This window comes from Canis aureus, chromosome 11 (assembly GCF_053574225.1).
Source record: "Canis aureus isolate CA01 chromosome 11, VMU_Caureus_v.1.0, whole genome shotgun sequence".
NCBI classification, from domain to species: domain Eukaryota; kingdom Metazoa; phylum Chordata; class Mammalia; order Carnivora; family Canidae; genus Canis; species Canis aureus.
The window spans coordinates 29,469,877-29,483,250 of record NC_135621.1 but is presented as its reverse complement, the minus strand read 5'-3'; the positions used below and the strand labels follow the sequence as shown (position 1 = coordinate 29,483,250).

At 49.4% G+C, this 13,374-nt stretch overlaps 1 protein-coding gene across 2 annotated transcripts; it reads left to right on the top strand.

Annotated features, from left to right (window-relative positions):
* Window positions 1-58: 58 nt before the first annotated feature.
* On the top strand, window positions 59-12,451 carry POLR2F (RNA polymerase II, I and III subunit F). Of its 2 annotated transcripts, XM_077914576.1 has the most exons (5): window positions 60-215; window positions 2,064-2,133; window positions 6,375-6,505; window positions 11,487-11,558; window positions 12,273-12,451. In XM_077914576.1, the coding sequence occupies exons 1-5, from the start codon at window positions 196-198 to the stop codon at window positions 12,361-12,363; spliced, it is 384 nt and encodes a 127-aa protein (XP_077770702.1). In that variant the 5' UTR covers window positions 60-195; the 3' UTR covers window positions 12,364-12,451. The 2 variants fall into 2 exon arrangements, with proteins under 2 accessions (XP_077770703.1, XP_077770702.1); XM_077914577.1 differs by lacking the exon at window positions 11,487-11,558 and having other exon boundaries at window positions 59-215.
* The last annotated feature ends 923 nt before the right edge of the window (window positions 12,452-13,374 follow it).

Below are 13,374 nucleotides of genomic sequence, written 5' to 3'. Positions count from 1 at the left end.
ACCATGGTAACTGGCACACACCCCCCTCGGCGCGTGCGCACAGTGACGGCTCCGGCCGGTCCCCCGGAAGTGCTTGCCTCTGGGTCACGGCGCAGGCGCAGAATACACGGGGCGCCGCGCGGGGCGCCGGTACGCTGTTTGCGGGTCTCCGCGCGGGTGTTGGGTGCAGGTGCCGGTCGTGTCGGTGTGGGCGTCATGTCAGACAACGAGGACAAGTGAGTGCGCGAGCTGCGGGAGGGCCGGGAGAAGCGGGAGCCTGCGTCGGCGGAGGCTGCGGAGCCGGGCTCGAGGGGCAGTGTCTGAGGGGCCCGCGGGGCTGGACGGGGGGGAAGGGCAGGGAGCCCGGAGCCAAGGCCCAGCGGCGGTCCAGAGAGGAGCAGTGCTCAGCGGACTTCCAGCGAGCCGCGCTGTGTGTCTCGTAATGGGAGTATGAGGTGAATTAGGTATAGCCCCTGCTCACCGGGGCGCCCTTTCTAGAGGAGGGGACAAGCCCAGAGCAGATAGTACAGGGTCGTGTGAGAGTAGGCGATAGGAGTAACCTAGGGGACAGTCTAGCGAGACCTGGAGACGGTAAAGGTCTGGAGGGGATGCTGTAATCCCGGTGAGAGAACCTAGTGGCTTGGACTGGGGCGACACAGGTAGACGAGTAACAGGTGGTTTTGAATTCTGGATTGGTTTCGAAACTAATGTGTGGGGTCAGAGGAGAATCACTTTAAAAAAAAAAAGATTTTATTTATTCATAGAGACAGAGGGAGAGAGGGGCAGAGACACAGGCAGAGGGAGAAGCAGGCTCCGCACAGGAAGCCTGACGTGGGACTCGATCCCGGGTCTCCAGGATCACGCCCTGGGCTGAAGGTGGCGCTAAACCGCTGAGCCACCAGGGCTGCCCGAGGAGAATCACTTTTGAAGATAAAAATAATGGAGTCCCTGGGTGGCTCAGCGGTTTGGCGCCTGCCTTCGGCCCAGGGTGATCCTGGAGCCCCGGGATCGAGTCCCGCGTCGGGATCCCGGCCTGGAGCCTGCTTCTCCCTCCTCCTCTGCGCCTCTCTCTCTCTCTCTCTCTATGTCTGTCATAAATAAATAAATAAATATTAAAAAAATAACGGAGTCATCAGCATAAGTATATTAGTCAAAACTAAGAATCGGGTGAGATCACCAGGGAAATGTCCGTAGGGAAGAGATGGCTGGTGACCGAGTGTTAGAGCATCCCCGCTTTGAGCACTTGAGAGAAAAGAGGGGAAACCAGGAGAGGAGACCGAGATGGAGCAGCCAGGGAGGTGGAGGAGCCCCAATAAAAAGGCAGCCTTGGGGATCCCTGGGTGGCGCAGCGGTTTGGCGCCTGCCTTTGGCCCAGGGCGCGATCCTGGAGACCCGGGATCGAATCCCACATCAGGCTCCCAGTGCATGGAGCCTGCTTCTCCCTCTGCCTGTGTCTCTGCCTCTCTCTCTCTCTGTGACTATCATAAATAAATTAAAAAAAAAAAAAAAAACGGCAGCCTTGCAGGCACGTGAGGAGAGTGTATTGAGCGGCCGGGTGGGGGACTGGTCGAGGGTGCCAACCGATCAAGTTAAATGAGAACAAGAATTGTCCACTGGATTTAGCAACATCGCAGTCACTAACGAACTTGAGAAGAGTGGTTTTGCTGGAACTGTGGAGGTGATGGTCTTCCTGGAGTGAGATTATGACAGAATGGGAAGCGAGGAATCAGATATAGGGAAGATGGGCAGCTCTCATGAATCTTGCTCCTGAGAGGAGCATGGAACTAGTGGGAGGTAAAAGAGAAGTAAATTTTGTTTTTTAAGACGGGGAAATAAGTACATGTTTGTACATTGATGGGAGTAATCCAGTGAGAGGGAAACAGTGATGATGAACGAATGAGTCCTAGCAAAATTTGGGGGCTAATGGGGTAAGGATGAAGGAGTAAAATGGAACAGAAGTTTGAGCCACTCATTGAGTAGTTATTTATTGAGCCCTTTCTCCATATTGGATGAGACATAGATCTCTGCTTTCTTTGAATCTAGTAAGTGATGCTTCAGCTAACTGATCTCTTCTTCTTGTACAGTTTTGATGGTGATGACTTTGATGATGTGGAGGAGGATGAAGGGCTAGGTGACTTGGAGAATGCTGAAGAGGTCAGTATTTAGCTGTGGGCTCCCTCCTTTGCACCCCAAGCTGCCAAATAATCCAGTGGTGATAATTGCCTGAATGTATCTGCCTCCTGCTTGGTCAGGGCCCCTGCCGCAAGCGCCCCCAGTTAGAGTGAGCAGCGTTCCTGTCCTGGATAGTGGAAAAGTCCTACAGGGTAGGCCATAGCCTGTGGCTCTTGGGGCAATTGGTTTCCTTTTTTTTTTTTTAGTGTTTTTTTTTTAATTTTTATTTATTTATGATAGTCACACACAGAGAGAGAGAGAGGCAGAGACACAGGCAGAGGGAGAAGCAGGCTCCATCCACCGGGAGCCCGACGTGGGATTCGAACCTGGGTCTCCAGGATCGCGCCCTGGGCCAAAGGCAGGCGCTAAACCGCTGCACCACCCAGGGATCCCGGCAATTGGTTTCCTGATGGGGGACATATCACTATTCATTCAGCAAGCATGTATTGAATGTTAATTATGTACTGGGTGCCCTCTGGACAGGGTAAATGTAAGGAGCCAGGGGGAGTGTGACCTGTGATAAAGCTGGAGAGGTAAGAGCCCACATCAAGCAGGATTTTCTATCCTAAAGGCAACTGGAAGCCACCAACAAGTGTTGAGGCAGGGAGTGGCACAGTTTATACTTTAGAAAGGGCATTCTGGCCTCAGAGTGATGAGTGAGTTGGGGAGGAGCAGGAGTAAAAGATAGAGACGCTTAGGGTCTCTCCATCCAGGCGAGAGACTTGTGGTTTGGACTTGGGTGCTGGTAATGTAGGTGATGAGAAGATGAATGAAAGAGATATTTTGGTGGATTAGGTGTGGAGCTAAGAAAGTGGGAGATGACAGAGGCAACCCCCAGGTTTCCAGCTTGTGTAACCAGGTGGATGGGTTGCTAACTTCATGCATGATGTAAGGCTTTTTATCCTGTGACTGATGGAGAAAGAAGTGCTTTATGGCTCCCAGAAAGGGAGTGATCCCTCAATTTTTTTAAGCTTGGAAGCCAAAACCCCCCTTTGGATTTTCTCTTTCTGCATGGCACACTCAGGTACCTATTCACTGAGTCAGAAACCCCCATCCTTCTGGTCTACCCCTCTTCTGTTGATTCTGCCTCCTATACATGGTCCAGCCCTGTTTCTCCATTCTTAGTGCTTCAGCCTGGTTTAGGTCTTCACCGCTTTTCACTCACTTTGTTACCGAAATGTGTTACTTGTTTTCCTGCCTTCAATCTCCCACAACTTGCCATTCTGCTGCCACAGTTGTCTGTCTTACCTGCCTACCTGATTGATTACTACTGATCTTCCTTCAGGGTCTGCTTCTGCCCTTGCCCCCTGCAGAATATTCTCAACAGAGCATCCATAAGGATACGTTTAAAACTTAAGTCAAATTGTATCTCTCTTCTATTCAGAACCCTCATCCAAGTGGCTTCCCATCTCATACACAGTAAATGCCAAAAAGTAAGCAGTACAAGGTCCTCCAAGCTCTGGCCACCTGCTTTCTCTGTGACCTCATCTCTTCTTGCTGTCTCTGTCATACCAGGTCGATTCCTGCTCAGGATCTGTAATCACCCTGTTCCCTCTTACAGGAATGCTTTTCCTGCAGATACGCACATGACCTAATGCTCACCTCCTTCAGGCCTTTGTCCAAGTGTCCTCTCAGTGAGGCTTCCATGACCATTCTATCTATCTATCTATCTATCTATCTATCTATCTATCTATCTATCTATCATCTATCTTATCTATCTATCTATCATCTTTCTATTACTATTATTATTATTATTTTTTTTTTTTAAAGATTTTATTTATTCATTCATGAGAGACACAGAGAGAGAGGCAGAGACACAGAAGGAGAAGCAGGCTCCATGCAGGGAGCCCGATGTGGGACTTGATCCTGGATCCCGGGTCCCCAGGATCACACCCTGGGCTGAAGGTGGTGCTAAGAAGGTGGCGCTAAGAAGGTGGCGCTAAGAAGGTGGTGCCAGGGCAGCCCCGGTGGCGCAGCGGTTTGGCGCCGCCTGCAGCCTGGGGTGTGATTCTGGAGACCCGGGATCGAGTCCCACATCGGGCTCCCTGCGTGGAGCCTGCTTCTCCCTCTGTCTGTGTCTCTGCCCCTCTCTCTGTGTCTGTGAATAAAAAAATAAAAAATCTTAAAAAAAAAGAAGGTGGTGCCAAACCGCTGAGCCCGACCATCCTATTTAAAGTGTCGGGACGCCCGGCAGTGTCGGGACGCCCGGCTGGCTCAGTGGTTGGGGGTCTGCCTTTGGCCCAGGGCGTGATCCCCAGGTCCTCGGATCCAGTCCCACATCGGGCTCCCTGCATGGCGCCTGCTTCTGCCTCTGCCTGTGTCTCTGCCTCTCTCTGTGTGTCTCATGAATAAATAAATAAAATCTTAAAAAAAAAAAAAAAAAGTGGCAGAGTCCTCCTCCCATGTCCAACACACCCATCTTGGCACTCCTTGTCTCTTTTGTTAGTTTTTAGTTTTACTTGTTTTTTCTTTTGTTTTTATACTACACATTTTACTTATTTTGTTTGTTAATTTCTTCTCCTAGTGTAAGCTCTGTAGGGAAAACAATTTTTATTTGTCTTACTCTTCTATTTCCAGCACTTAGAACACTGTCTGACAAACGGTAAGCAATCAATAAATATTTGTTGACTTAATTCTTTTTTTTTTTTTAAGTTTATGTGTTTATTTTAGTAATCTCTACACCCAACATGGGGCCCAAACTCATGAGATCAAGAGTTGCACACACTTCCAACTGAGCCACCCAGGTGCCTTTTTTTTTTTTTTTTTTTTGAGTATTTTTAATTTATTATTTTAAGTGAGTTCTACACTTGATGAGGCTTGAATTCATGATCCCCAGATCAAAAGTCACATGCTCTACTCACTAAGCCAGCCAGGTGCTCCTGATTATTTATTATAGAATTTCTTCTCCTATCTAAAACCCTTTTGCTCACCTTTTGCTCTAATACTTCACAGCTAGTACATTCTCTCCCACCCTGGTGCTTTTGTGCATGCAACTTGGCCTACCTGGAATGCCCTTCTCTTCCTTTTTTTTTTTAATAACTTCTTTTTTTTTAAATTTTTATTTATTTATGATAGTCACACAGAGAGAGAGAGAGAGGCAGAGACACAGGCAGAGGGAGAAGCAGGCTCCATGCACTGGGAGCCCGACGTGGGATTTGATCCCGGGTCTCCAGGATCGCGCCCTGGGCCATTGGCAGGCGCCAAACCGCTGCGCCACCCAGGGATCCCGCCCTTCTCTTCCTAAACATTTTTTTTTTTAAATTTATTTATGATAGTCATACAGAGAGAGAGAGAGAGACAGAGACACAACAGGCAGAGGGAGAAGCAGGCTCCATGCACCGGGAGCCTGATGTGGGATTCGATCCCGGGTCTCCAGGATCGTGCCCTGGGCCAAAGGCAGGCGCCAAACCGCTGCGCCACCCAGGGATCCCCGCCGCCCTTCTCTTCCTAATTGGCTTGGCGGCTCCTACTCATTTTCTAGAGTAGCTCAAGTCTCATCTCTGGACTGTCTTCCTAACCCCCAGCATGAGTTTGATGTCTCCCACCTTGTTAACTTTGTTGGACACTTGCATCCCTTTGTAGCAACCTGCTGTTTTGTTTACTATTGTCTCCTCTCCCTACTGAATTCTTTGAGAACAGAAATAGTTAGCTTGCTATCTTATCACCGGTTATGATGATTTTTGACACATGACAGATGCTTAATAAGTAATTGTTGAATGCATGTGAATATTTGTATTCCTGCCTTTACTTTGACTTTTTAGCTACTTGACCTATTAATTCAGTTACCTTGTCTGAAAGCTGGAGTGCTTACTCCTTGCCTCCTGTTTAGAGAGATTTTTTATCTGTGCTCAAGGACTTCTTTGCACACAGCTAATGTTCTGGGACCACCAGAACATCTACAGACTGCTTCTCTCTTCTGGATGAGGCAGCTGGCTCTGGAATCCCAATCGTGTTTCTTTTCTTTCACTAGGTCTGAGACTTTGGCCAAGTTAGCTCACCTCTGAGCCTCTAAAATAGGCACTGTAACCCCTACCACATAATGTTATTGGTAATGAAGACTAACCAAGGAGGCAACACTAACTGCAGTGGCACAAGCCCTGGCACATAATAAGTGATAATGTTAGCAGTGATTGTCATCATTATATCATTGTCATCATCATCCTCTCCCTCAACCCAGAATATACTCTCTGAAGCTTTCCTTTTTTTCCTGTCTTGGTGCCCAGGAGGGCCAGGAGAACGTTGAGATCCTTCCCTCTGGAGAGCGACCACAGGCCAACCAGAAGCGAATCACCACACCATATATGACCAAGTATGAGCGAGCCCGCGTACTCGGCACCCGTGCCCTTCAGATCGCGTGAGTGTATGCCCCTTCATGATCTTTTCCATCGGTCAGGCCATAGGGAGCTTCTGAGCTGTTGATGCAGTGGGCACCTGAAAACACTCTCCCTGCTCACATATGCTAAACTAGGCTGTTGGCTGTGTCTGTGTACCTGGCACTATACTAGAGTCCTGCCCTCAGGGAGTTTGTGAGCCAATGGGAGAAATAGAACTTGCATGTGAGAAGCCAAGTAACAGTATAGTAGAAACATAAAAATACAAACTTGAGTGCCTGTCAGGTTAGTGAAACAAAACAGAAAAAAAAAGTGTGAATTGAGGGAGCTGTAGATCCTTGTGGACTGGTTAATCTGGGGTGCTGTGGTATCAGCTGTCTGTCTGGCTTAAGGTGGTTCTTTTTTTTTTTTTTTTTTTTAATTTTTATTTATTTATGATAGTCACACAGAGAGAGAGAGAGAGAGGCAGAGACACAGGCAGAGGGAGAAGCAGGCTCCATGCACCGGGAGCCCGACGTGGGATTCGATCCAGGGTCCCCCGGATCGCGCCCTGGGCCAAAGGCAGGTGCCAAACCGCTGCACCACCCAGGGATCCCAAGGTGGTTCTTGACCCCAGGTGGACTGTGTGGCCCTCCATGCAGAGGCCAGGCTAGGTATGTGAAGGAACAGAGCAGCCTTTCTTCTCTTACAAGTTGGAGCCAGGTGAACAATAATGAGATTCAGGAACTAGCCAGTAGACAGGTGGAGATCAAAATATCCGATGATTGTGTATTCATCCTGTCACCATAGGCAGTGCAGGCATCCAGAGGCTGTGTCTGCAGGGGCAAGCCTGCCTGCCAAGGATGTGGGTTGAACAGACCTGAAAACACCCTCTCTTATAGGCAGGTGGCTTTGGGAAAGCAGGGACTTTCAACACTGGGTTATAGATAGCTGCTTTTTCTCCCAGACTTCCCTCTTGGGAGTTATTCCTCCTTCCTAGGGAGGAGTGAGTCAGGGGACAGAGAGGGCAGATGTGTTACTGGTTACTCTAATAGAATGTCTTCCCCAGGGAAACATAGGCTGAGGAAATGAACCTGAACCTCCAACCCAAACATCTTATAAGCTAGTGTGGGAAATAGTGGGTGTCTGGAGGGATGGGTGCTTCAAGTAGGGAATAGTGGAAAATTGGCTAGAAAGAAAAGCTGGGGTCAGCTTTGTGGAGTCCTGCATGCCGGAGGAGTTTCTAATCTGTGTTCCCTTCTGTGTTTTCAAACAGCATTGGGCTTTATCCCCTCTAGTCCTAGAGGGTTAAAGATGACCACTGTATCCACTTTGAACAGGGTTTTATGGGTTGGCAACGCTCTTTCTCACCTTCAAAGTAGTAGACCTCTCTCTAGCCTGGTTTGTACTCCTGGCTGGTCTGGTTAGAATTAGAACTGCACTCACTAAGATAATTCTGATAATCACTGAGTCAGGATCCTCTGGATCTGTACCATCAATTATGGTAGCCAGTAGCTACATGTGGCCATTTAAGTAAAATTAAATGAAACTAAAAGTTCAGTTTTTCAGCCTAATAGCCACATTTCAGGTGCTCAGTAGTCACATGTGGCTAGGGACTCCATAACGGAGAGTGCAGATAGAGGACATTTCCATTATCGCAGAACATTCCAGTGGGCAGCTCTTGTCCAGGCTAAAAGTGATCCAGCAGAAAGAATAACTTACAAATTATTTTTCAAACAAGTAGAATGATTGTATGCAAGCTTAAAGTCTTTTAGCATTGAGTGAGGTACTGTGCTTGCACCTGTTGGGGAGGGGAAGCTGATTACAGATGGCCCCAGGCCTCCCAGGCGTCCAGGTGTTTGCCATCTGCTGGGGTCTCACAAATAACCAGAACCCATGGCAGATGGGCACCGTGCTTTACGAAAGGCACAAGGAAGGAGAGAATGGAGTCATTGTAGGGGTGACTGGGAGAGCCTCAAGAGAAGATGAGGAAAGGCAGGTGTTTTTTTTTTTTTTTTTAAGATTTATTTTTAAAGATTTTGTTTATTTATTCATGAGAGACACACACAGAGAGAGAGAGGCAGAGACACAGGTAGAGGGAGAAGCAGGCTCCATGCAGGGAGCCAGATGTGGGACTCGATCCTGGGTCTCCAGGGTCACGCCCTGGGCTAAAGGCAGGCGCCAAACCGCTGAGCCACCCAGAGAGCCCCAGGTGGTTTTGAGGGTATCTCAGGTGCCAGAGACAGTTCAAGGGAAGGTAGGCAAGCATGGATTGTGGTAGGGGAATGGAAGTAGCCGGGGGCACAAGGCTGGAAAGATGTCACCAGTGCCTTGAGTGACAAGTTCAGAAGATCAGCATGCATTTGGTGGACCGTGTGGGACACTTAAAAGTTGGGAGGCAGACATTCAGTACACTACCAAGTCCCAGCGTCCTTTGCTTTGGGAGAAAAGCTTGGTTCAACTTAGTTGGGGCTATTGTGCTCCTTCCAGTTAAGGGCCAGGGCGCTGTCTGGTAGTTCCCCGCTTGCTGTAAGCCCTTGGACAGCCAGGGATGTATCTTGTCACCAAATACCAGACTGAACAGACATTTTTTGGATTTTTTTTGAAATCTCACTCTGGTTCATTTAGCACCACCTGGCGGCAGATGTTTACCACAGCCATTTCCTGAGGATCACGGCCAAGTTTGGGGGGGGGTCCCTGGTGCAAAACAAAATACCTAAGGGTACACTCATAATTCACACATTATATGCACAAGGCTGGATGGATGAACTCAAATTTTTGTTGTCTTGAAAGAAATGTGTAAAAAGAAATGTGTTGTCTTGAAAGAAAGGTGTATTCAGATCAGGAAAAACATTTCCCTACATTCTGTAAAGCTTTTAATTTGGGGGAAATTTAAATACTTGAGAGGGGATATAGGGAAAGTTAAACATTTGGTCTCTGCCTCTGGGAAATTTTCAGGCTTTTAGGAGTAACAAATCAAAATAATAAAATTAGTTAATTATATTGTGTAAACTGGTGGCTCTCAGACTGGCTATGATTAGAATCACCTGGTAAGCTTTGCAAATGCAGGTTATCAGGCTTCTTCACTAGAATTTCTATTCCGAGGGTCTGGAGCAGGATCTGAGAGCCTATATTTTTAGCATGCTTCCCTGGTAATTCTGATGATCCATTCTGATGATCTTGGGATCCATTAGTGTGAACTTGTGCTGAAATCATGAATGGTGGCTTCCTAGAGGAGGTTGGCCTAGAATTGGTGTTTCTCCCGTTCATTTTGAGAGCCTTTGCTGTGGGCTGAGCGTTATGTTTGGGCATGTGGTCCCAGGCCACCAGATGCTCATGGTCTAATGCAGAAGACTTCAAATAAGCAGCTACAGTACAGTGGGATTGAGTAGCTTATGTGAAATACATCAGCATGCTGAGCATTGCCAGGGATTTCCAGAGCAGATAATTGCCAGAGTAGGGAAATTTGAGCCTCTCCCAGGTTTGTAGAGCGAGGAAGAGTTTATAAGAGGATGCAGAGGGGATCCCTGGGTGGCGCAGCGGTTTGGCGCCTGCCTTTGGCCCAGGGCGCGATCCTAGAGACCCGGGATCGAGTCCCACGTCGGGCTCCCGGTGCGTGGAGCCTGCTTCTCCCTCTGCCTGTATCTCTGCCCCTCCCCCCCTCTGTGACTATCATAAATAAATAAATAAATAAAAATAAGAGGATGCAGAAGGGAGCCAGCAGGGTGTGTCCAGGGAACCATGGGAGTTTGGTATGGCGGGAAAGTGGGATAAGTACAAGCAAGTAGCATGAGAAGGTGCTACTAGAAAGGTGAGCAGACTGGGTTCTGTCTGATGGTTGTGGGGTGTCATGGAGGGGCTGTAAGGAGGTGAGCACCTGACGGCAGGGCCTGTGTGGAGGCTGGAAGAGCGGGACCCTGAGGGGTGTTGCCTGGATAGAGAAGGAAAATGAGCTGCCTGGGCCCTGAGGCAGGCCTGAGGAGTTGGGTTCGAGCTAGGCTTTGCATGGCTGTTCCTTTGTGCTGGAATACTCTGCTGTGGGTGCCGGGCTCGGGAGTCTGGAAGGCCCTTGGCAAGGGAGCTGATGAGAAGAATGTCATATGGGCCAGTGATGAAAGCCTATGTGTCCTGTTCACAGAACTTTTTCTTTTTCTTTTTCTTTTTCTTTTCTTTTCTTTTCTTTTCTTTTCTTTTCTTTTCTTTTCTTTTCTTTCTTTTCTTTTTTAAGATTTTATTGATTTATTCATGACACAGAGAGGGAGAGAGAGAGAGGCAGGCAGAGACACAGGCGGAGGGAGAAGCAGGCTCCATGCAGGGAGCCTGACATGGGACTCGATCCCGGGTCTCTAGGATCGCGCCCTGGGCCAAAGGCAGGCGCCAAACCGCTGCGCCACCCAGGGATCCCCTCTGCATACGAGGACTCCAGGATCAGGCCCTGGGCTGAAGGTGGAGCTAAACCGCTGAGCCACCCGGACTGCCCCACAGAACCTTTCTTAAGTTTATGGATCTTTAGCTTACTAATGGGAAATGTTCCAGCATAGTGGGTAGGAGCGTGTGGGATTCCAATCTTGGCTCTGCTGCTTACTGGCTGTGTGAGCTTGGGCAAATCACTGATGTCTCTGTACCTTAGTTTCCTGTAATGAAAATTAGAGCAATTACCTCAAATGAGATCATCAACGTAAAGAGTTGAGAACAGCATATGGTACTAAGTTAGCCAGTAGTGTTTTAGTGTCATTGTATGCAAGTCAGTGCTTTTTGTTTCCCATCTTTGAGTGAGGATACTGAGATCGGGAGAGAAATTCAGGGTCTCTGGAGGCAGAATTTAAATCCAGTCTCCTGGCCCCCGCCTGGTTGTAGTCACTGTGGCAATGCCTTTGAGCCCCTTCCCACCCCCACACTGGCCTGCCCACCTCTAAGGTGACCTTTCTCCAAGGGCTGGGGTGCTGATCTGATCCTTTTTCTGAAGTGAGCCCCCTGCCTTCCTGCTGGGCCATTCTCTCCCAACATGTGTCCCTGTACCTACAGGATGTGTGCCCCTGTGATGGTGGAGCTGGAGGGGGAGACAGATCCCTTGCTCATCGCCATGAAAGAGCTCAAGTAAGTCACCCTGACTATGGTTCACTGCTTCACAGCCCTGGGAGGCATCTCTTGGGTTCTCTGCTGCACATCCCCACCCGCACATCCCTGGCTGGGAAGATGTGATTCTTGTTCCTGTAGGTCCTTAGTTCAGGAATCAGCCCATGAGGAAGAGGGGCGGGAGGGGACAGGCAAAGAGGGAAGGCTTTAATGAGACATGATCCTCTCCTGTGAAAATCTCCCTCTTCCTGCTGCACTTGGCTTTACCAGTATCCTTTCATGCTTCCTCTTTCTCCCTTCAGCCATAGGATGGCAGAGCCTTTCCAGACCCATTTTCCCACACTCAGGGATGCAGGAACTTCCGTCCTTCCCTTCCTCCCTTCCTTTTCTCCCTCCCTGCCTCCCTATTTATTTATTTGTTTGTTTGTTTATTAGAAGGAGAGAGAGCATGGAGAGGGAGAGGAAGGAGCAGACTCTCCACTGAGCAGGGAGCCCTACGTGGGGCTCGATCCTAGGACCCTGGGATCATAACCTGAGCTGAAGGCAGACACTTAACTCCCTGAGCCACTCAGGAGCTTTCTTTTTTATTGTAATTTCTTTTCTACAAAGTACACTCATAGTCCCAAAGGATGCTGCTCAGACTTCTCTTTCCTTGCATTCTGCACACAGTCTGTCCTATCTGCTGTAGAGCTGGGTCACCAACCCTCATATACTTGTGACTTCTCCCTGCCACAGGGCCCGAAAGATCCCCATCATCATTCGTCGCTACCTGCCAGACGGGAGCTATGAAGACTGGGGGGTAGACGAGCTCATCATCACCGACTGAGCTGGAATCATCTTCCTGACTGTGCCTCATCCTAGTTTCTATTTTCACATTCTTTATACTTGTAAATAATAAACTGTTCAACCTTTCACCCCGCTTTGCCTCCACCTCTCTGTGATGCCCACTCGCTTTTTCCTGGTTACTGCCCTGCTGCCTGGCAGGTGCACCCATTCCTGTGGTCCTATGACTGTGAGCGCTAGGGAGCACTAGGGGCCTTACTCCTTGTGGATCCCCCGCATCCCTCCCTCCATCTCCCTGTTCACCAGCGCAAAGGCTGCTGCAGGGAGACACCTCAGCTGCCTTCCTAGCAGACAGACAAGCCTTTGTGCCCAGGGAGCTGGTTGCCACGGAAACCCCCAATTTCCTTTCCAGTGGGGACTGGCTGCAGGGGCTTCTCCCTTCTCAGGAGTATCACAGAGCAGGTCTCATCAAGCCACCCATTGTTTCCTGAGGACCTGCCTCGAGCCTCTTATCGTGGGCTCGGATCCCCTTTCAGGAGCTAGTGCCCCAGCAGGAAGCTTGGGGATGCAGTGATCTCCCGCCCTCCCCAGGCAGAGCCCTGCTGGGCAAGGCAGCCGCTGGAGCAAGGACTGAACACCTGCCCACCCTGGTCCCCCACTCTGTCCACTCCTCAGGCCGCTTTCCTGCATGGCCTTCTGGTCTGCCACGCCCATCCCCTGCCCTTCCCCCACCTCTGCAAGATGTCCTTTCCCTTCTGTGTAGGGCCCGTGTTCCTCCAAGGCCTTGACTTGGATGATGGCAGGCAGGGAAGCAGGGCTCCTAGATTCCAGGTGTGACATGAAGTTGAGACTGGTGCTTGCCTTCCTCTGCCCTACGTTCTGGGTCCTGCTGTCTTCACCTTGCCTTACCCAACCTGCAGTAAGACCAATCCCATTGCTTCCTTCCTCCCTTGAGGGGATAAGGGTGTATACTGACACCGACAGAGATAGAGGGGAAGCTGGCTCCTTGAATATTCTAGCCTTGACCTCCATTCTGCTGCCGGTTCCCCTTCCA

What these genes read in the sequence shown, in the direction of transcription:
- POLR2F (XM_077914576.1), top strand. Translation starts at nt 196, where the DNA reads ATGTCAGACAACGAGGACAA. An exon ending in ACCCGTGCCCTTCAGATCGC is followed by an intron (nt 6,506 to 11,486) that starts GTGAGTGTATGC and finishes CTGTACCTACAG; the next exon opens with GATGTGTGCCCCTGTGATGG. An exon ending in ATCGCCATGAAAGAGCTCAA is followed by an intron (nt 11,559 to 12,272) that starts GTAAGTCACCCT and finishes TCCCTGCCACAG; the next exon opens with GGCCCGAAAGATCCCCATCA.